This window comes from Oryzias latipes, chromosome 5 (genome assembly GCF_002234675.1).
Source record: "Oryzias latipes chromosome 5, ASM223467v1".
NCBI lineage: Eukaryota > Metazoa > Chordata > Actinopteri > Beloniformes > Adrianichthyidae > Oryzias > Oryzias latipes.
The window spans coordinates 28,548,291-28,569,603 of NC_019863.2; the positions used below are offsets into that span (position 1 = coordinate 28,548,291).

At 38.4% G+C, this 21,313-nt stretch overlaps 1 protein-coding gene across 2 annotated transcripts in view; it reads left to right on the forward strand.

The window, feature by feature from the left end:
* LOC101169031 (liprin-alpha-4) overlaps positions 1–21,286 on the forward strand; it is a 72,205-nt gene extending 50,919 nt beyond the window's left edge. Inside the window, exons 6-31 of one of the 2 annotated variants that reach the window (XM_023955234.1) lie at positions 24–95; positions 1,170–1,391; positions 1,511–1,645; positions 2,177–2,311; positions 2,429–2,512; positions 3,223–3,354; positions 3,472–3,534; positions 4,576–4,667; positions 4,747–4,876; positions 6,794–6,990; positions 8,338–8,566; positions 8,647–8,682; positions 8,775–8,896; positions 10,301–10,413; positions 10,494–10,575; positions 10,660–10,741; positions 10,915–11,115; positions 11,929–11,991; positions 12,294–12,320; positions 13,736–13,911; positions 15,491–15,588; positions 16,118–16,293; positions 16,718–16,786; positions 16,907–17,093; positions 17,209–17,306; positions 19,678–21,286. In XM_023955234.1, the coding sequence (XP_023811002.1) occupies positions 24–95; positions 1,170–1,391; positions 1,511–1,645; positions 2,177–2,311; positions 2,429–2,512; positions 3,223–3,354; positions 3,472–3,534; positions 4,576–4,667; positions 4,747–4,876; positions 6,794–6,990; positions 8,338–8,566; positions 8,647–8,682; positions 8,775–8,896; positions 10,301–10,413; positions 10,494–10,575; positions 10,660–10,741; positions 10,915–11,115; positions 11,929–11,991; positions 12,294–12,320; positions 13,736–13,911; positions 15,491–15,588; positions 16,118–16,293; positions 16,718–16,786; positions 16,907–17,093; positions 17,209–17,267 (2,982 nt within the window). In that variant the 3' untranslated portion in view covers positions 17,268–17,306; positions 19,678–21,286. The remainder of the gene's footprint in view (positions 1–23; positions 96–1,169; positions 1,392–1,510; positions 1,646–2,176; positions 2,312–2,428; positions 2,513–3,222; positions 3,355–3,471; positions 3,535–4,575; positions 4,668–4,746; positions 4,877–6,793; positions 6,991–8,337; positions 8,567–8,646; positions 8,683–8,774; positions 8,897–10,300; positions 10,414–10,493; positions 10,576–10,659; positions 10,742–10,914; positions 11,116–11,928; positions 11,992–12,293; positions 12,321–13,735; positions 13,912–15,490; positions 15,589–16,117; positions 16,294–16,717; positions 16,787–16,906; positions 17,094–17,208; positions 17,307–19,677) is intronic. The other variant, XM_023955235.1, reaches the window with a different exon arrangement.
* Positions 21,287–21,313: the final 27 nt, after the last annotated feature.

Consider the following 21,313-nt stretch of genomic DNA (forward strand, 5'->3'; position numbering starts at 1 on the left):
TTTGCTTGAATTATACTTTGCAGTTGAGCATGGTGAGGCAAAGGAAGGAGGGTGACTCAGGGGATCGGACCGACGGATGTAAACCTACATGGAAGGTCTTTCCAGGGTTTTTTTTTTTTTTTGCCCTCTGTTTTATTTTATGTCACTAAATATCTTTTCTTGCCTTTTATTTCTTTATTGTCTTATGGATCCATCCCCTCACTGAAGGCAGTACAATGTAGTATGTAAAAAAAACGATAGAAAGGATAAATCTCTTTGTGACTTTAGGTTGAGCTAATTAAGGATGACTGACCATCAGTGATGATCTGAGATCATTATAAATAGAATTTGCATTTTCATATGTGCTTTTATGAGCACACCAAAGGAGAACATGGAGATTCAAATGAGGCGCTGCTAACTTTTACTGCCCACTCTGTCCCAGGTGGATTGTTTAATTAAAGCCCTTGAAATATGTGTACTTTGAACTGCAAGGAGCAAAGAAACATCAAAACAACAACAAGTCTAAAAGCACACACAGAGAGACACGTGTGTGCAGGAATCTTACCTCTATTCTTTAATCTAGGTCACTAAACAAGTCTAAATCAGCTTTCCAAAGGCTGATACCCTTTGCTTAAAGCAACCTTAACATGTCCAGATTCCCTCTTTGCAAAGAAGACCAGAGTGAAGTTCCTAATAATGTTTTTTAAATATTCTAAATTCAAGGTATGAGCATCAGTACAATTTGTACATGTGTGCATGGAGATGCATGGGAATGTTAAAGGTAAAATTGGCTGAACTGACTAAATGAAATCACACGTGGCTGGACATGAAGCAAGACAACAGATGTTTGCCTCAGCTCAGCTTTTAAACTCTGGAAGATTGGTCTGAGGAGCACAGGCTGAGCTTGTGACAAGAGTCCAAAACTGACCCTCTATTTTGGGATGTCAGCATCTCATGCAAGTGTTTTAAGACAGTCATTGTAGCTCAGGAAATGTTGGCAGTTTGAGTCGTGGCCACGACAGTCTAAATTTCATAGCTACCTCAGAGAAAACACTTAACCCAACCCAGTTTTTCCCTCTGTATAGCTACACATGTGTGAAAATGTATCTGTATGTGTAAGAAGACAGAAGAGTGTAAATGTGTCAGGCTAGATTCAGAAATAAAATCACTGTACCATCTTATCTCCATAGAGATTGCCCAATGGCTCCATAGATGCTCACGATGACGGAAGTCGGGTGTCTGAGCTTCAGGAACTGCTTGACCGGACCAATAAGGAGTTGGCGGAGAGTCGTAAGCAATCCGCCGCGCTCAACGCCCGCATGGCCGAGCTGGAGGTGGAGCTTGCCAATGCCCGTCGAGAGTTGAGTCGTAATGAGGAGCTGTCAATCAAGCAACAGAGGGAGCAACGAGAGGTGAGATCAGAACATGGGCAAATGAGAGTTCTGGTAACACTTTGGGAATGCAAAATACTTTCTAACTTGTGTCTCCAGAGGCTTGATTACAATTTTTCATTGTGTTGCCACATCTGTAGAGAGAAGATATGGAAGAAAGGATAACAACATTAGAAAAGCGCTACCTGGCTGCTCAGCGGGAAACCACACACATCCATGACCTCAACGACAAACTGGAGAATGAGCTGGCCACCAAGGACTCCCTGCACAGACAGGTAGCCCAGATCTGCACTCTCAAAGCTCTGGGTAGGAATGAGAAGCTCTTTTAGTGCCTCACCATATGAACATCAGTTATGATTTCAGCAATTTAAAGATATTCATATATTTTCTTCAGAAAAATAAACAAAAAGTCACCTTTATTATTCAAAAGAGGACAATTCCGAGATGGGAATATCTCTACTTTGTATAAGTTTTCTAAAATCGTATATTTTTTTATCATTAAATGGTGTGAATTTGAGGTTATGAACGTGGTAATCCCTTTCAAGATTTGACATCTGACAGTTTGCAAAAATACATTTAGAAGCAGACAAAGTGATAATCGTGTGAGCTGTAAAGACCTCCAGCTCAGCTTCATCTACAGTTCAGGTTCTGCATTTATCTCTGCAAGGAAAACGCCTGCACCATCCATCCTTTATGCTCCTTTTGACTTTACATCCTGCTACTCACAGACTCGACTTCAGTAAGAACACCTCTGTTGCGAAATAAACGGTGTCCTTCCTTTTCTGTGACTGTTTCCCATGTGTCAGAGTGAGGAAAAGGTGCGCCAGCTGCAGGAAATGCTGGAGTTGGCAGAGCAGAGGTTGGCTCAGACCATGAGGAAGGCTGAGACACTGCCAGAGGTGGAAGCTGAACTGGCACAGAGAGTTGCAGCCCTCTCCAAGGTAGCATGCAGAAGGGCTGCTGTTGACTTTTTGTTTATGTTTTTTAATAAGTACTAATCAGAATATGTCATAGTCCTAATTTTGTTGATTGAAGTTGGAATATGTTTCCCCCTGCAGGCTGAGGAGCGGCATGGCAACGTTGAGGAGAGGCTTAGACAGCTGGAGTCACAACTGGAAGAGAAGAACCAAGAGCTAGGAAGGGTGTGTGTGTTTTTGTGTGTGTGTGCACCAGCCCTGAAGGGTAAGACTGACCTCTCACAATGATGTGTCTGTGTGGTTGATGCTCCACATTAGCTGGACGTCTTGACTTTTTCCTCTGTAGTCCTTGATGCATACACATGTAGACAAAAAGAAAAGCCCACATTTAGGAGGAGTTTGTATTTTCCCAGTGCATTGTTGCATGAATTTGAACCATATCCTCAGATCGTGCAGGGTCACCCCCCAACCTCCCTCTGTATAAGACTGATTGGCTGCTATCTTTAGACTCTGAATAATTCACGCATGGCTAATTTCTCTCTCTGTTTCTCTCTCTGAGATCTTATGACTATATTTAGTCATGGAGAAGCTTTTGGAGGATGCACATGTGTTTGTGTGTCATTTGTTAATATGAGTTTACTCCTGCATAAATATTAAGTGCAGCATTTACAAAGGACGTGAAACCCCTTTTCCGTAATGACATAAATGATTTTAATTACTTTCATTCTCACTGTGAGAATCATTGTTGGCCAAAAAGACCTTCATATGGCAGCTGGTGATCCAGAGCCAAATGCAGGCTTTATCCTTTAATCCCTATTGAGATGCTTGATTAGTAGCATGAATACACCCACATGGAGTTAGTTACAAGTAGAAAATGTGATGAGGACATTGCCCTGATCTGTGTTTTTTTTTTTCTTTTTCTTTATGCACATCAGGCTCGACAGAGAGAGAAAATGAATGAAGAGCACAACAAGCGTTTATCCGACACCGTAGATCGGCTGCTAACCGAGTCCAACGAACGCCTGCAGCTTCATCTGAAAGAGCGCATGGCTGCCCTGGAAGACAAGGCAAGGCCTGTGCTCATTCTCACCTGAACTGTTCTTGCTCTTTGTTTTTGACTCACGAGCCAAAACGCACCTTAACCCACAAAAGTCCGTCATGACTCTTTCTTCTTTTCTGTTTAGAACGCCCTCATTCAGGATCTCGAAAACTGCCAAAAACAGCTTGAGGAGTTCCACCACACCAGGGTGTGTGAAGCTTTATTAAATTAATTCTACTTCTCATGTCACAAAATAATCAATGGAATAAAAGCACATTAATGTAAGCTACACCAGCGCTTCAGAGTCCACAAAACCTCTTAAATCTTTACTTTACTTTTCTATAAATCATTGGAGCTGATTTAAATAGTCTTGCAGATCTCCACTGAGCCTAAGATCAGAGCTTTCTGTTACGTGTGTCAGTGGGTGGACTCATGGATGGAGCAGAATTCCTGCCAAAGCTTTTCTTGATCCAAACGCTGAAAAGAAATCTTTCCAAAAGCTGCTAATTAGCTAGTAACTTGGAGTGGTAAAAATTACTTTAAGCCAGAAAGAGAAATACTTTTACTAATATATATATATTATGATGTAGCTGCTTGAATGTGTTTTGCAGTGTAAAAAACACTAAGTGATCAGAAAAGTAAAAAAGTTATAAATACAGTCTATTCAATTGTACCTCCACTGACCCTCTTTTCATTTGGAAACCAAGGAAACTGGTCTAAAAGATATTTTTACTTCTTTGGTGACAATTTTCATATTTATCTCAGCCAAGCAGATGCTATTAAACTCAAGTAGAAGTGTTTTTAAATATTTGTTTTTTGCACTGCTCTGTTTTCTCAAATGCCGAGAAAATTTGAAATATTCAAATATGTTTAAAAAAAAGATCAATTTTTATTTTACCTTTGGAGTTTTTTATTTAATAATTTAGCTGCTGGATATTTTTTGTGTCCATTTTCAAAACAAAAAGATAATGATCTAAAACAGTCCTTCACTCTTACATACAAAGCCTTTTTTTCCACATCCTGCAATGGAGATGCTGCGCAAAATATATGGTTGTACATTGTGAACTTGGAGTTTATAATAATTAATTAAACTTTATTAAAGGTAAAAAAATATATATACACACATATATATATATATATATATATATATATATATATATATATATATATATATATATATATATATATATATATATATATAGTTTAATTTTAGGTTTATCCCAATAACTAATATCATCTTCTTCCTCAGGAACGGCTGATTGGAGAGATTGACAAACTGAGAAATGAGATTGATCATTTGAAACGCCGCAGTGGGGCATTTGGAGATGGAAGTCATCCTCGGTACACACAAGCCTTTTTGAACTGCTGTTAGAATTCACACTGTACTGATGGGAAAATGCTTTATGCTCGCTTACGACAGATCTCATTTGGGGAGCTCCAGCGACCTCCGCTTCTCTGTAGTGGAGGGTCAGGATGGCCACTACAGCACAACTGTGATCAGGCGCGCACAAAAAGGCAGACTTTCAGCGCTAAGAGATGACCCAAACAAGGTAAGGACTTTATTTTAGACAAGCCCCAGAAATACTGCTATTTCTCCCAGGTACAGGTTGATCAAAAAGCTGCAATTTGACTTTAAAGATTAATACTTTTGGTCAATCGATTTAACAAATAAGACTCATATTTTCTTTGGAACCACTTTACATGGATTAAAATATTTCAAGCCTTTACTTCCTGTAATCTTAAAGATTAAGGTATATGTTTGGAAAACCCAAAGGTCTGTGTTTGTGAAAATTAGATTTCGGTTGTCTGATTTATTGTATCACATCCTACTCAGTTTATTAACTTAAAACATCTGCAATGGTTTCCTGAGTCTCTAAATTGCCCATCATGAAGACTACTGTTGGTTTGATATTTGTCTAGAAGACAGTCATCGACTCCCTTCACACAGAAGACACGCCTTAAAAGCAGGTTGTTCACAGAGTGCTGCATCCGAGCATATCACCAGAAAACTAAGAGGAAGGAAAGGTGAAAGTAAGGAAAGGTGTGGAAGGAGGAGGTGCACCAGCAACAAGGATGACCACAACCATGATAAGACTGTCAAGTTAAACCATACATATGGGGGTCTATAGATGTGCATATGAATGCAAATAATGTGTCAAACTCAGTTCTGAATGCTGTGAATATTTCTGAGTTGTGGTCTACTTATTGTGTTATTGTTATAATTACAAAAAACACAATAAAAATTCAAGTTTAAAGCTAAATCCATTCGGGAATTTAGAGGAAAATGTATAGAAGGGAGATGCTGCTGGAATCAGAGCATCAAGAGCCACACAGACAAATTCTAGACAATGTATATAAAAATGTTGCATTCTTATTCAGCCACTTCTGAACCAGGGATGTCAGAAGTTTCTTACCTGGACCAAGGCGATAAAGAATTGGACTTCTGCTCAAAGTCCTCTTTGAAGATGAAAGTAAAGTTTTCGTTTTATTTTGAAATTGAGATCCAAGAATCTGGAGAAAGAGTGGAGAGGCAGGGAATCCACACTGCTTGGAGGTCCGTCTAAAGAATTCTATAGTTGATGATGCTTTGGAATGCCATGTCATCAGCGAGTGTTGCTCACTGTGTTTTCTAAAGTCTATAGTTAATGCAACCATTTAGCAGGAAGAACTTATGTAGATGCTGATTTTATTTCCCAAATCAAAGCCCAAACAGCACTGAACGCTTGGAAAATAACATACAGGTAGTCATAGGACTACCTTACTTTTTTGTTTGGTCAGATATGATATTCTAATTTTCAAGATACATTTTTGGTGGTTTTCCTTATCTGTAGACTGCACTCATGAGGATTACATAAAAAAGGGTTGAATTATTAATATATTTTTTACCTATTTACCTATTTGTTTACCTATTTTATATAATAACTAACATGTTGTTGTAATGCTAAGCAATTGCAAAGGAAATCTTTTATTATAGCTTTGTTATGCTTGAATAATAAACATTAGTTTACTGCTCGCTAATTGTATTTAAAAATACACTTAGTAATGAACCAACTTTTTCCTAATATTATACATTTTTTAAATCCAGTTGTATTTATTCTCATCAGCACCTACAAAACAGCAAGAAATATCACATTCAAACTTTTGTAATCACATCCAGTTCTTCCCCTATCGGTGCCAAATCTAGGTCCATGTCTGCTTTTCCAGTAAGTGTCAGTGCTTGGCTGTGTGTGATGGTCTTCATTCTAACTTCCCATTCTCTACTAACCACTATGTCTTCCTGTCTTTTTCACCTGCTGCTGGACATGATGTGTGATGTAAGTTTCCTGTTCATCCATTTCTTCTTCTAACTGCCCAAACACAAGGGTCATTTTTTTTACATGTCCGCATTTATTGAGAATCAGTTCAAATGCATGTCCAGGTAGAGGATTAAAAAGTGTGTCTTTGTGCGTTTCTGTGTACACGTGTAGGTGTGTGCGATGTTTGAACAGGACTACCCATCTCTGCGTGGGAGCGTCAGCCACCTCCTCGGCAGTGATATGGAGGCGGAGTCCGACATGGACGACGATGTCAGCTCCGCCCTGCTCTCCCCCAGCGGTCAATCAGATGCTCAGACACTCGCCCTCATGCTGCAGGAGCAACTTGATGCTATCAATGAGGAGATAAGGTGCCACTAAACGTTACAAGCCTCCCATGAGGAAATTAGGTCAACAAGAAACAAGAAAGCATATAGGAGGAGAGCAATAATTCGACCAGGAGAAGTATGAGAACTGATATGCAGCAAGTAAAGGTGCAGTTGCTGTTTGTTGTTGAAGATATTCACCTACAAGTACCCTAACAGGATGTCACAAATCTGATAGATCACAGAGAGTTGATAAAAAATAGAGTTGCTAACCCAATGTAACACTTTCTGAAACACTAGTATTGTATTTATCTGAAAAATGCTTTTATAAAGAAGGGCACCAACTGTAAAGCATTTAGCTCATTAATGCCATTTTCAAAGAAGACCAAAGGGTGATTCTGTTCTGCAAAAGAGGAAGCCTAATAATAGGAACACCAATGTTTAGAAGAAAATCACTAGAAAGCAGTAAAATGATCTGTCCATTCAGCAAGAAGAAATCGTATACGCTACTAAGATATCAAAGTCTGGAAACAAGGAGTTCTGCACAAGCATTCAAAAAGGCAAAAAATAAGCTAAAAAGCTAAATGTTGGATAGAATTACTTCAAATTGAATGTCAGACAGCCCAGTAATAAGTGAATTTTGCTAGTTCTAAGAAAATGGTTTGTATTTTTTGAGTTTTTGTGAACCTCATTGTAGTTCATTTGGATTACAGTGACAAAAAACGAGTGTAATAAGTGGAAATGACTCATTTTAGAACAAAATGAGAATATCTGGACAGGTTGGGCCATCTTAATACTCCTCATAAACTACTACTTATTCTTAGAACATGAATCTAAATTTTTGGTTCCAAAATAATAACAATAAATGCCAGTCTATCTTTATTGAACTTTAAAATAGCATCCTTAAAACCAAACCAGAAAATACTTATTAGCTTCAGAAAATAAATAAAATTTCAGCACTTAAAAATGTAAATAAAATGAATTTAGGTGTAGGATTCTTAAATCAAGCAACTTTCGTTTTTTTAAGTCTGATATCAAGTTTTTTTTTACTGTCAAGAATATGGAGAAATATGGTTTTGACTCACTTTAAAAATTATTTCATTATTTCTAGATCTTAGTTTTTAATGAGACAAAAAATCTAAACTGATGATTTTGAGAAAGGCCTGGAAAGATGTAGAGCAAAGTTACAGTAAAACCACTTAAAACTTGATAAAAAAACAAGGTTTTAAATCTTTGCAATTATCAAGTAGTTTGCAGTGTACAAAAAGGTTTATAAAAATCCTTGCATTCAAGACCTTCTTTTCATAAAGTATAGATACCTAAATCTTCATCGGTGCAGGCTGCACCACCAACTGAAGTTGTGCTCTGATTGTGTCTGATGTGGATACGCAGGATGATCCAGGTGGAAAGAGAATCAGCAGACTTGCGATCTGGCGACATCGAGTCTCGTGTGAACAGTGGCAGCATGGATGGCCTCAACGTGACGCTACGACCTCGGGCCTTACCCACCTCCGCCACCGCCCAGTCCCTAGCATCTTCCTCTTCCCCACCTAACAGTGGACACTCCACCCCGAAACATCATGGACGCAACGCCAGTCACCATCTCGGCATCATGACACTGGTCAGAGAGCACTCACACTCACTCTGCCATGCACATGCAGCAGTATGCTGAACTTTTCTTGCACTGTTTTGTTCTGACAGCCTAGCGACTTGAGAAAACACAGAAGGAAAGTAGCGGTAAGGCTGCCACAACATCAAAATCAACTCAGCTTTCTTGGTTTTTGTGAGTTTTTCACAAACCAACCAAGGTGTTTTTGTTGCTCTTTCAGTCTCCGGTGGAGGTGGACAAAGCTACCATCAAGTGTGAGACATCACCTCCATCCTCCCCACGCAGTCTCAGGCTGGAAACCAATTTTGCTCAGTTTACAGGCAGTCTGGAGGATGGAAGAGGGTAAGCACATCCACGCAAACAGACACAAAGATTACATGACAAATACTGTAGCACCATCGATAGGACAAGGTTACACGCCTACAAGACATAATGGCAAAATTCTCTGTCTAGTCTATAAAGGAAATTCAAGGTTAACCTTATTGCATCTTAATAGAAATTTAAATAAAATACTTTTGAAATCAAAGATAATTTTATCAAGAAAGTTTTTCAATAGCAAAATAATCTATGTTTGAGAAAATATGTCTTGGTGACTAGAAACTTTATCTTAAAAGAAGAATTCTCTGTAAAAATAATTTTTCCTACCCAATTGGAATATTTTTTATTTAAATTAGCAATAAAAAAGCCAATGGGGAACGAATTTTTATCTTATTTCTAAAGGGTCTAATCTTGTAGGGCTCCATTAAACTCCTCAATTGATTAGATTAATACAAAAAATACATCACCTTCAACTGTTGATCCTATATCTATAGTTTTTTTATTTCCTTTGTACAAAATGTTTTTAAATCAGGGGCGGAGGTACCCCTTGGGGTGCAAGGGAGGCAGCTGCTCCCCTGCCCCCCCAGCAAAATTGTCAAAATCAGAATTAATATTGAAAAGATTAAGAAATCATCAATAAAAGATGCTTATGCATTGCAACATAACAAAAAGCCATATTTTTAAATTAAATACTAAAAATAATATTACGAAAAATATTAAGAATACATATTTTTGATTCTTTTGTTTGTAATGCCCTTGCACTATGGTATTTCTCTACTCTTCCAATGTCTTCTGCCCCCTCACACCCCCACATAAGATTTTCTAGTTCCGCCCCTGATTCAAATTGATTAATCACCCTATATTTTAGCCATCTTAACTCTAACCCATACTACAGATTATAGTAATAGACTCACTTATAGAGAGATTTACATTGAAACTTCAAGGTATTCATTTGGACTAGCGCTTTTGGATTTAATAGCCAATTTATTTTTGTTTTACACTTTAACATATTGTTAAATAATATTTAACTCCTCCTGTGTTCCGTTTGTGACAGCATGGACTCAGTAAACACATATTACTGCCCCTTCTGCCCTCCACTAAATGCTCATTTTTTTAGTGATCAACTCAGTTGCAATCACAGCAAGTTCCTATGGTTCTGAACTAGTCGCTGTCAATGGGTCTTGACTTTGACTTCTCCCTCTAAAGCTTGAGATTTTTCTTGGACTCCAGGTCAAATACCTAAAATCTGCCCAAAAAAAGCTTTAACTTATCTAGAGATGTTTGTTAATGAGCGCCTTCTCAGCCCCAATTTGCATTTTAGACAAAGAAAATTAACATTTGCTTTATCTTGTGGTAAAACATTTTTTATTTGGGAAAGGTTTGTCGGTTTTTTTTTTACCAGTTGTGCTGGCCTTTTGTTGATTTCAGAAAACAGAAGAAGGGAATCAAGTCGTCTATTGGTCGACTGTTTGGGAAGAAGGAAAAGGGCCGAATGGACCAGACTGTTGGTCGGGACGGCCAGTCTCTACCAGCTCTAGCAGGTTCTTTGTAGCTTAATGTCTTTTAAAGTTTCCTCATTATGAGATAAAGGACTAAGCACATTTTTTTGGATGTACTGCAGACTTTGAGATGGGCATCGGCGACACAATGACTCTGGGAAAATTGGGCACGCAGGCAGAGAGGGACCGGAGACTAAAAAAAAAGTAAACAAATATTTTTCTTTCCTATGGCTGTCAACAGAATTGTTTCTTCCTTTCTTGTTTTTTATTTCATTTTTGTTCTTTTAGGCATGAGCTTTTAGAAGATGCAAGAAAAAAGGGTCTTCCATTTGCTCACTGGGACGGCCCTACTGTGGTCTCATGGCTGGAGGTATTCCACTAATCTCCCAGACAGACAGTTATAAAAATCTACTGCTGTTTTGCTGTTTTCAGGACAGGCTGCTCTGTGTGATAACAAAAAGAAAAAGGAATGCGGTTGACCATATGGCCTGATCTGTGCTCAGCTCTGCCTCTGACATTGCATGTCTTGATGATTCTCACCAGTTGTGGGTGGGCATGCCAGCCTGGTATGTGGCAGCCTGTCGTGCCAACGTGAAAAGCGGGGCCATCATGTCAGCTCTTTCCGACACAGAGATCCAGAGGGAGATTGGCATCAGCAACCCGCTGCACCGACTGAAACTCCGTTTGGCCATCCAGGAGATGGTGTCCCTCACCAGCCCCTCTGCACCCCTCACCTCCAGAACGGTAAAAATAAATGTACTGATATCAAGGCAGGATGTGTGTTCCCACCAACTCTTTAAAAAAATGAATGTAACATATTTAGACTGATTTGTAGTTATTTGGACATAGGACTTTCACATTGCATGCTCAAATTTCTTTTTCTGCATCTATATTGCAGTTAAAGACCCACTCCAATGAAAATCTTGTTGTTTTTTTTAACATGTTTTTTTTAACATTCGCACGATGGAGGACATTTCTAATAATAATTAGGATTTAAAATGCATTTCTGAGTATTTATTCAAACTGGGACTAAAAACTGGATATCTCAGATATTGCTTGCTATTTGTGTTGCATCACTGAAGTTAACTTGGGCTTGTGAGTCCTGCCCACAACTCAGAGGCACATTTTCAATAAACTCCTGCTGCTCTGCAGAAACTATGTCCTAGAAATGGACACGTTTATTGATTTTGCCTAAAAACTGGATATTTATAATTAAAAGAGCACTGGGAATGATGTTACAAAAGTTGATCGGAGTGGGACTTTAAAGGTTGATATTGTGCAGACTTGTGTGTTTTTTTTTATTTGCCTCAAGTTGCTGTTGGAAAGTATGCACAAATGTAGCCAGAGACAGCTACAAGCTACCTGCCTGAAATACACTTCCTTCCTTGGCATCACTCAACACAATGCTTGTCTTTGTGTGCGTGTATGTATGTGTGTGTGGGAGGATATATGTGAAAATAAGAACACAAGTGTGTTCTTGAATGTTTTTTGTTTCCTCGTGTATGAACGTTTTTGTATGTTTGTGTGCTTTTGGGTGTGTTCTCGTCCTCTGAGCAGTCCTCCGGAAATGTGTGGGTGACTCATGAAGAGATGGAGAACCTGGCGTCCTCCACCAAAGCGGTCAGTACCATCTGGGTGCTTCCCTCTCTGTTAGCCCCATCCAGCACTTTCTCACCCTCACGCTGTCCCCACAGCAACACCGATACAGAGCAGAAGACCCCGCTCGGTAGCCACCGCATCACAGACTTAACGCTTTGTGCATCTGCTGCTATGTACATGTGGGATGTAACTGATGTAAACAGTGCTCACATGGTTCAGTACAGGTCAATGGAAGAGATGGAGTGTTTTTGAATTTGTGTCAGTGTTTGATTCGCCCCGACTCTCACATCCTTGTGTGTTGTTTTCTCCATGCTGCCACTCAGGAGAATGAGGAAGGCAGCTGGGCACAGGTGAGGCTGCTGATACTGAAAAACAGGAAGCATGTCACAATCAGCTTAAAAAACATCCAACTGGTTATTTTCCTTTCAATTGTTGGTAACATTTTTTTTGTTAATGCTGTAAAATGTATGCAGGGCAGCTAGGAAATATTCCTTGTTGCTCCCTCAGACCTGTCTGGTGTGACAGGCATATTCTTCATCGCTTTGCTAGCCCTGGCACAGATAAAGACAGAACTGAAACACCAGAGTAGCTGGGAAATGCCTCCTAAAATGTGTAATACCGTATTTTCCGGACTATAAGTCGCACTTTTTTTCATAGTTTGGCAAGGGGTGCGACTTATACTCCGCAGCGACTTATATTAGAAATAAATTGAAATAAATACATTGTTAACCCTCCTGTTATGTTCATTTGTGAGGAACAGAGATGATGTTCCTGGGTCAATTTGATGTATGAGGTATGTTAAGTGTTAAGAGGATGTTAAGTGACTCAGAGAATCAGCAAACTTTTTCTACAGTAAGATCTTGAAGGCTAAAAACATAATATTCTATTTTCCAATGATTTCATAGATTCAGAAATGCAATAAAAGTGAAAACTGTTTCTACAAATACAGGATGAAAACAGAGTATTAGTTAGCCAATGATGCTTCATGAAAGGAATAAATAAATAAGTTTGAGAAAAAATTACTGTGAAATTATTAGATAAACAGTCTGCTATGATTGTGTCATATAAGGTTGTGAAAGTTAAAATGCGACTTATAGTCCAGTGCGACTTATCTGTGTTTTTTTCTACTTTATAATACATTTTTGGGCTGGTGCGACTTGTACTCCGGTGCGACTTATAGTCCGGAAAATACGGTAATTTGCCCGCTAAAAATGGGAAACAGCTTTACAAGGCAGATTTCAAAAACCTCTTTCACATGGGAGTTCTTATTGAAAGAATGCAAGCTGTGCTGGCGGTCACCTCAAAACCACATTTGGAGTGAAGACAGTGAACAATGTAGTGCATGGAAAAGTTAGCAGTGATGCCAGAACGAGAACAAATGTCCTAACCTGAAAAAGACAGGCGCTTTTAACGGTCAAATAGGTTGGATTTTCTCTTTGAGAGGCTTTGGCATGACCACTCTTTTAAGCTATCCCTTTATACAGTCTCCTGGCAACCTTTTTTTTTTCCTGTATCTTCCAAATTGTTTTTATGACAAAGTTTTAAAAGTTTTTTGTGCTCAATAAAAGGTTTTTGTCAGTCTGCACAAAACACAGTGGCTTTACAATCAAGCCAAGGGGATCCACTGTTTGGAAGGGAATTTATTTTTAAATGTTGTGTTATTGATTATATGAAAATGATATGTTAGGCCTCAATGATAAATTTAATTGGTGTTATATTTTGATGTCTGTTTCCCTCATTATAACATGAGTCATTCTCCCTGCAGACCCTAGCATATGGAGATATGAATCATGAGTGGATTGGGAACGAATGGCTGCCCAGCCTCGGTCTGCCTCAGTATCGCTCCTACTTCATGGAGTGTTTGGTGGACGCACGGATGCTGGACCACCTGACCAAGAAGGACTTGAGGAGCCACCTTAAGATGGTGGATAGTTTTCACAGGTTTGAAGAAACGCTTTCCCTTCTTATATTCTATATTTATTATCTTTACTTCTTTGCAAATGGAAGTTATCTTAAAAATGTTGTATGTTTCTCATCTTCATTTAGCTTTTGCATGACACTCTGGGGCCTTTAGCAGAGAGAAAAGGATGTCTGCTTTCTAAATGTAACCACCTCTTTCAATTGGTCACATCAGACAGCATGTCTGAACAATAACACAGATGGTTGAGGAGCAGAAATGTCATGGCACAAAAATCAATTTAGAAAAAAGGTTTAAAATTTCAGAGAAGAAAAAAATTGAATTTTGAAAACTGGAATTTCCCATTAAAAGCTATAAAATAAAATAAAATAAAAAATAAATGTAGGAAATGGTTAAATTAGTTGTCCTTCTTAGAAAGTGCACTTTAAAATAATTTTTTAGATTTACAATATTAATAATTTAACAATAAATTTTGTCACATAAAAGACTCAGGTAACTTTGCGGCAATAAGATAAAGTCCAATTATTTTACCGAAATTGATACAATCTAGATATTTGTTATCCATTTGGCACTTAGAATTATAAATGAGCATGCTTTTTAACAGAGAAACTATTTTTTCTTACTGGCACTTTTTATTTTAAGCCAAGAAAAAAAATGTATTTTACATAATAGCCTAAAACATTAAAACCTGACATTTTGGGACATTTAGACTATTGTGTTCATTGTGGGTAAATAAAAGTGTTTCATTTTAATTTGTTCAGGTATTGTTTGCAGTACTTTGGAAAAAAAAAAGGCTTATCATGTGTTTAGTGTACTCACTGTGTGACTCGCTGTCACTGTGGTTCCAATTGTGGCCAATTGTAACTGTAGAAGCAAGCTTATTGTTTATGTTTCCATCACATGAACATAAAAGGGAAAAAGGAAAAAAAGTGACAAAAATTGGTAGAAATCAATTATTTATACCTTTTTAACAACATATTCTTTGCCTGTTTCTGCGGTTTTAAACCAATACTGCTGTCACTCTCAGTGCTAGGTAGAGTTTTTAATGTGTATCTGTATCTCTTACATCTCTAATCATAACATTTCAAAAGTTAATTTACAATAGAATTTTAGTAAATTGTACCTATTTACCAGTCAAATGTGTAATTAAAACTAATGTGAAGTATTTACATCTTTTCCAACTGATCTTTAAAAGTCTGTGTAAGTCGTGGTCCTGCATGGATGAGTGCTTTTTTTATTTTTTATTTATAAGTTTTACGCTTTACAGAACAAAACAGTACAACAAACATTACAATTTCAATTTTCTTAGAATTTCTTAATACACAAACATTGAAACTAAAGTTTTTTTTGTTTTTTTCTTTTAAATTATAAAATATAAGAACATTGAACTATTGGGAATGACCAGTGTTTATCCATTTGAATTTTTTTAGAAATAATATGTGGCCTATGTAAATTAGCATATTGTACCCACTTTTTCCAGCATTACATAAACCAGCTTTCTAATGTTAATTCCCACCATATTGTTAAAGTTGGTACATCATGGGAAAGCCAATTTTTGGATGAGTGCTTTTTAACCAATGTGCTCCTGTTTCTTCTGGCTAGGGCTAGTCTGCAGTACGGGATTATGTGCTTGAAGAGGCTGAATTATGACAGAAAAGACCTGGATCGCAGGAGAGACGACAGCCAGCATGACATGAAAGGTGCATTTTACAGACTCGCACACTGATCCATATCCAGACACCCTCTGACCGACGTTTACAAGCGAACACACTTCAGGCCAGAGTACCACCTAGTGGTTTCATGTGATACTGTCAATTTGTACTTAACACTTAAACAGCTGCTCATTCAACTGCTGGCATTTTTTCATATGATCTAAAGCCGCACTTGTGTGTGACGGGGTCCACGCACACGCGAGCACACACAGCCAATCCTTTCGGCCTTTTGACCTTGAGTTCAGCACATGAACTTGACTCAGCTGTTGTGTCATATCAGAGTTGTGTTCTGTTTACAGTCGCATCCAGACACACTCATACAGACACACACGCCGCCTGTTCCATCTTGGAAAGCTGGCTGACAGCTGTGCTTTAAACGAACAAAGGGGAGCGTGCCAGCGAGTTAACGGGACCACAAAGTTCTCTTTTTTCCTCAACCCTTCGTCACAGAACACTCCTACTTTAGAAAAAATGTTTCTGTAACTTCACTAAACTTAAACTGTGAGTTTCATTTCAGATGTTTTAGTGTGGACAAATGAGCAGGTGATCCACTGGGTCCAGTCCATTGGCCTGAGGGATTACAGCAGCAACCTGTTTGAGAGCGGCGTTCATGGCGCCCTCATTGCTTTGGATGAGACCTTTGACTACAGCAGCCTGGCGCTCATCTTGCAGATCCCTATGCAGAACACACAGGTGGATATAGTAGTTCACATGTGTTTACAATCATGATTAAAACATTGTATAAATCCCACTTATCCAGTCCTTCCTGTTTAAAAAAAAATAATAATAATTACCTGTATGGTAACTAATAAATGACACACTTTTTTTTTTCTTATTTATTTTGACAGTTTTTTTGTTTGACTGCCTCCTTGTTTGTATTTTCTCTGACCATTATTCCCTCTCTTTCTCTTCCGGTATCTGTTCCCAAATCAAATCTGGCTTTTTGTTTTACCTTCTAGTGACAATAGAGTAATTGTTGGTCACAAGTGTGTGTACTGAAATCTAACTGAAGTTTTGTGTGTGATTATACTTGGGGAACATTTTGTCCCATGTATTCTAGCAGCTTTTGCCTATAATGTCACAAGTTTCTGTCTCACAGTAGAGTTTCATTTTTCAGGCACGGCAGGTTTTGGAGCGAGAATTCAACAACATGTTAGCCCTGGGGACAGACCGTCGATCAGAAGAGGTGACCTCTGCGGTGTTGTTTTAAGACGCTCACGTCAAATGGAAAAAACCGTAACATTCAATTTTCAAGCCGATACATAAACATTGAAAAGCTCTAATGTACATTTGGCTCTCCCTGCAGGGTGGAGATGAAAAATCATTTAGACGCTCTCCATCCTGGCGTAAGAGGTTTAGAGCTCGCGAGGGAGGGGCGAGCCTGGGGATGATGGCAGGCTCCATGGAAACGCTACCCGCTGGCTTCCGCATGCCATCCATGTCCATGCCTCCTTCTATGAATTTGGCAGCCAAGAAGCAACTCCAACCTGAAGGTTTGTTATACTAACTTCTCCGCCGTAAGTCTTCTCTGTGTGTGGCTTTGTACTGGTCCATCATGACTAACTGCACTTCGTCTTCTCTGCATGGATTGCACTACAAACTGTTAAGCTCCTCCCCCAGTGCCCACAAGACTCGACCCCTCAGCTGTGAGGACCTATTCATGCTAACCACACTCTGCTTGCTAACAGGAGTGTAAATACTAACAGGTAAGTTAACAAAACTGCAGAAAACTTGGTATTAACTCAATTTTACCAGTTGTGTAGCAGAACAATTTGCTTTTCCAACGTGCTAAAAACAAAGTTACTGGATTTTTAGGGATTCTTCCCGTTTACTCATATCATGAGGGGTGTAACAATTCGTTTTAACTACCATTCAATTCATATCATAATTTGTTGTTGTAAATAGGATTCATAGTCATTATTGGTTCTCTTTGAACGATTCTATTCGCTGACCTAAAAGTGATCCAGATTCCTTCAACCAGTGTGACTCCGAGAGAATTACCTGGTACTGAACAGTGCAGGTTACGTTTTCCAGATTCCTTGTATTTCTTGCGAGATCATCAAGTGCAAATTAAATATTTGTACAAACAAACAAGTAAACAATAATGAATGTCAAATCCATTCACATTTTAGTTTCCTTAAGTTCAACCCACTGTTGTTTTTCCACATCCAAAGACTCCAAAGGGAACATTATTAGAACATTCTACTACACTGTATCAAGTCAAAGCAAATCAACCTTTATTTATATAGCACTTTTACAACACTTGTCACTCAAAGTGCTTTGAGTATGGTCAGATGTCTTTGCTAAATTCAAAGTGCTTCCACACATTGGACTGAGTAAATTTGATTCTGCCTTAAACAGATCTGTCTGGTTCAACCCTAGGAATAGAAATCAATTTACCCAGGTATTGCATTCATTGTTACACTTATACATGTCATAATATACCAAATGAACTTCAACAGTGTCAAGGGAAATTTAGAGGGACATAATCAAAGTGCACAAATGTTCTCCAATTATCACTTTCAAACCAAAGGAGGCTCTGTCTAAAGTAAAAATGCCCTCTTGGCATATTGGGGCTGGTCAACTACTGAGGAGATGTGAAGGCAAAACTTAAAACAGGCCCTTTAGAAAGACCACAAAAATTCTGCCCCCACTGTCAGACTTTCTTTAAACAAGCAAAACAAATCTGCCAATGGGATAAGAAAAATGGTCTTACCAAGAATTCTTACTTTAAGAATGAAATTCTAGTCACGAAGCCATGCTTTTTTTGAACTAAGATCATTTCTATTGAATAACTTTCTTGTGAAGCTTCATTTTCTTGTAAGACAAAAAAACAAGAAATATTTTTCTTGAACGAGGGTCTTTTTACTTTCTCAAGATTCAGTTTTTGCAGTGTAGAGATTCTGTCTTAACTCTGTTTATATTTCAACACAGCCTTCTTCTTATAGAAATAAATAAAGACATATTTAGAATCACCTTTATTTTTAATTAACGATTGCTAAAGTAGATTTTGAAATTATTCACAAGTAAATTTACCTGAAAGTCCCACTCCAATCATCTTAGAACCTATTTTTAAAGTATTCCATTCAAGTGCATGGCACACTTTAAATGAGTGGTTTTACAACATCTGGAAATGTGAAATCTAAAACAAAAATATGTATACAACAAATGATTCTTAACATCTACACCAACTTCTATATTAAATCATCACTAAATTGTGGAAAAATTCAGTTTTGCAAAGACTAAGTACTATAAACAGCAAGAGTTTGACCACAAATCTTTCAGATATTAAAAAGTTCCTGCTGTTTTCTGGTTTATAACTATTGTGTGGACAACAAATGCATATATAGTTGAACTATTTTCAAAGTTTCCCCGGTGGTCTTATAATTATGATTATGCCACTTTGAAAATAGTTTTCTAGAGACCATAGTTTCTACAGAGCGGCAGGAGTTCATTAAGAATTTGCCTCTGAGTTGTGGGCGGGACCCTTGGTGTGGAAGTAAACCTGCGCTGATATCCCATCATTAGTGGTGCAACAGAAATAGCAAGCAATATCGGAGCTATCCAGCTGAACAGTTTTCAGCCAGATTCTAGCTCGAACGTGGAAAACAAAGACGTACATGGATCTATATGTCTGCAGGTTGATGCATCAGATTGGAGCAGAGCAGGGAGACTTTGGCCCGCCCATTTCAGCTGCTGCGTCACAACAGAGAACTTTTCTAGACTGCAGTTTTTTTCTGCTTCTGATTCATCCCAATTTTAATAAAAAATACTGAAGAAATTCAGTTTTAATCTTAAATTCTTTCTATATATGTCCTCCATCTTGAGAAAAATGCTGCAGGAACATGTTAAAATAACCCAAATCATTGTTTTCATTGGAGAAGGTCTTTTAGATGAGATGCAACCATAAAGTCCTTGTTCGAAAACAAAGACTTTTAAGGCACTTTTTGTTGATCGTAACCCAGTTAGACATATTTTTAAATAAAAATATTCATTCGTCTTTTATTTTATTCAATGCTTGTTTTGTTTATAGTCAAGTTGCAATTAAAAGTTTCCTCTTTTCCTCCTTTCTTTCAGTGCATTCTCATTACCTGTACGGACATGAGCTTGCGGCCTTTTAAGGGTGAAATGCCAAAATCAGAGATGGAGACTTGGTGCCTCAGACGGAACCTTCACCTCTCTCTGTTGCTTAAATCTCACCCTCCACCCTCTGTGTTCCACTCGTCCTTCTGAAATGTGCAATACAAAGACCAACACTGGCCTTTGAACTGGTATGGGTGCTCAATGGCTGAGCTTGCTGCTGTAAAGGAGGCTCGTCCTTGCCTCGTCCAATTTCCCCCAGTGCTCCCAGTAGCCTTGTCATTGTGGTGTTGTGCTCCTGCTCCTCTGGTCTCAGCTGTGGGTTCTTGTCCTGGCTCCAGTGGTCTGAAAATGACCTTATCCAAAAAAAAAAAAAAAGGTTCTCTGTGTTAACTTTTGAATGGTAGTTAAAAGATTCTGAAAGATGGTGACCGGTCACGCGATGTGGACTTGAGAGTGATAAATACTTGTATAAATGGCAGATCCCACTGCACATTACCCCTCTACCGGTTATGCAAGGTATTACACTTATCATGTATCCACTCTGTAAATAAAATGGATGAATTATGTTTTTTATAAAAATCATATAAATATTATATATATACATATATATATATAAATATATTGGAAATATATATGGAAAATATTAGAATATTGCTGTATGACACCCAATGCCCTGTATTCAATAGTGACTGTTCTCTTTCTCTTTCTTTCTCTCTGTCGGACCTTGAAGTGTCTTTTACTGTATGCTGTAAGTGTGGGATATGTTGGTGTTGGAAGGCAGGAGGCTTCACTAAAGAAAGCAAGCATTTCTACTAGGACTCTTCCCAAAAGGTTCATGGGTCCAATTCTCTCTTTGCCTCCTCACTGGCTGTTTCCTACTCTTTCTTTGTTTTATTTCCTTTTTTGACATGATGTAGCTTTGACTTCTCCACCTCTCCTCTCCTCTCCGCCTCCGTCGCCTTCTGTCAACACTATGTAGCCTAGAGTAGAGAGACGAATTTAATGTGAAGAATGAGTGCGTGTGTTTGAGTCAATGAATGAGTCTTTGCTGCAGACTGTGTGTGTGTGTGTGTGTGTGCGTGCATGCATGCGTGTGTGTGTGTGTGTCTGGGAAAGGCCAACCCCAGCCATGTGACTGTGACTTTTCTCCGTGGATGGTAGTGTTAACATGGTAGCTCCTCCTTGTTTGTTGATTCCAAACATCTCTCAAGTCAAACTGTAAACTGCTGCTCGACAACAGCCAATGAAATCCAAACGATCGTCTGGCAAACTCGTCTGGTCTCACATGGGCATCACCCATTCAGTTGCCATGGAAACGTGCTGCAGCGCAGTCTCTTGGCTGACTTACTCCTCATCCGAAGAGAGCACAGTACATGAACAGTGGTTTGATAGACGGCTGTGCTTTTTATAAATCTATTTATTTTACAGTTTTTTTCCAAGGTGTGTAAAGGTGTAATGTGCTATGTGGCAGCTATGAGTACTGTGTCTTTATTCCAGGTGTGAAACAATGCTGACAAATCAAGATTTTATTATTTGGCTATCCAAAAAAAGTGTACTGTATTTATGATTCAATGTAAACATGAGTAAAGTTGTTTTTTAAAGATTTTGGAGGTTGGTTTTGTTATAAATT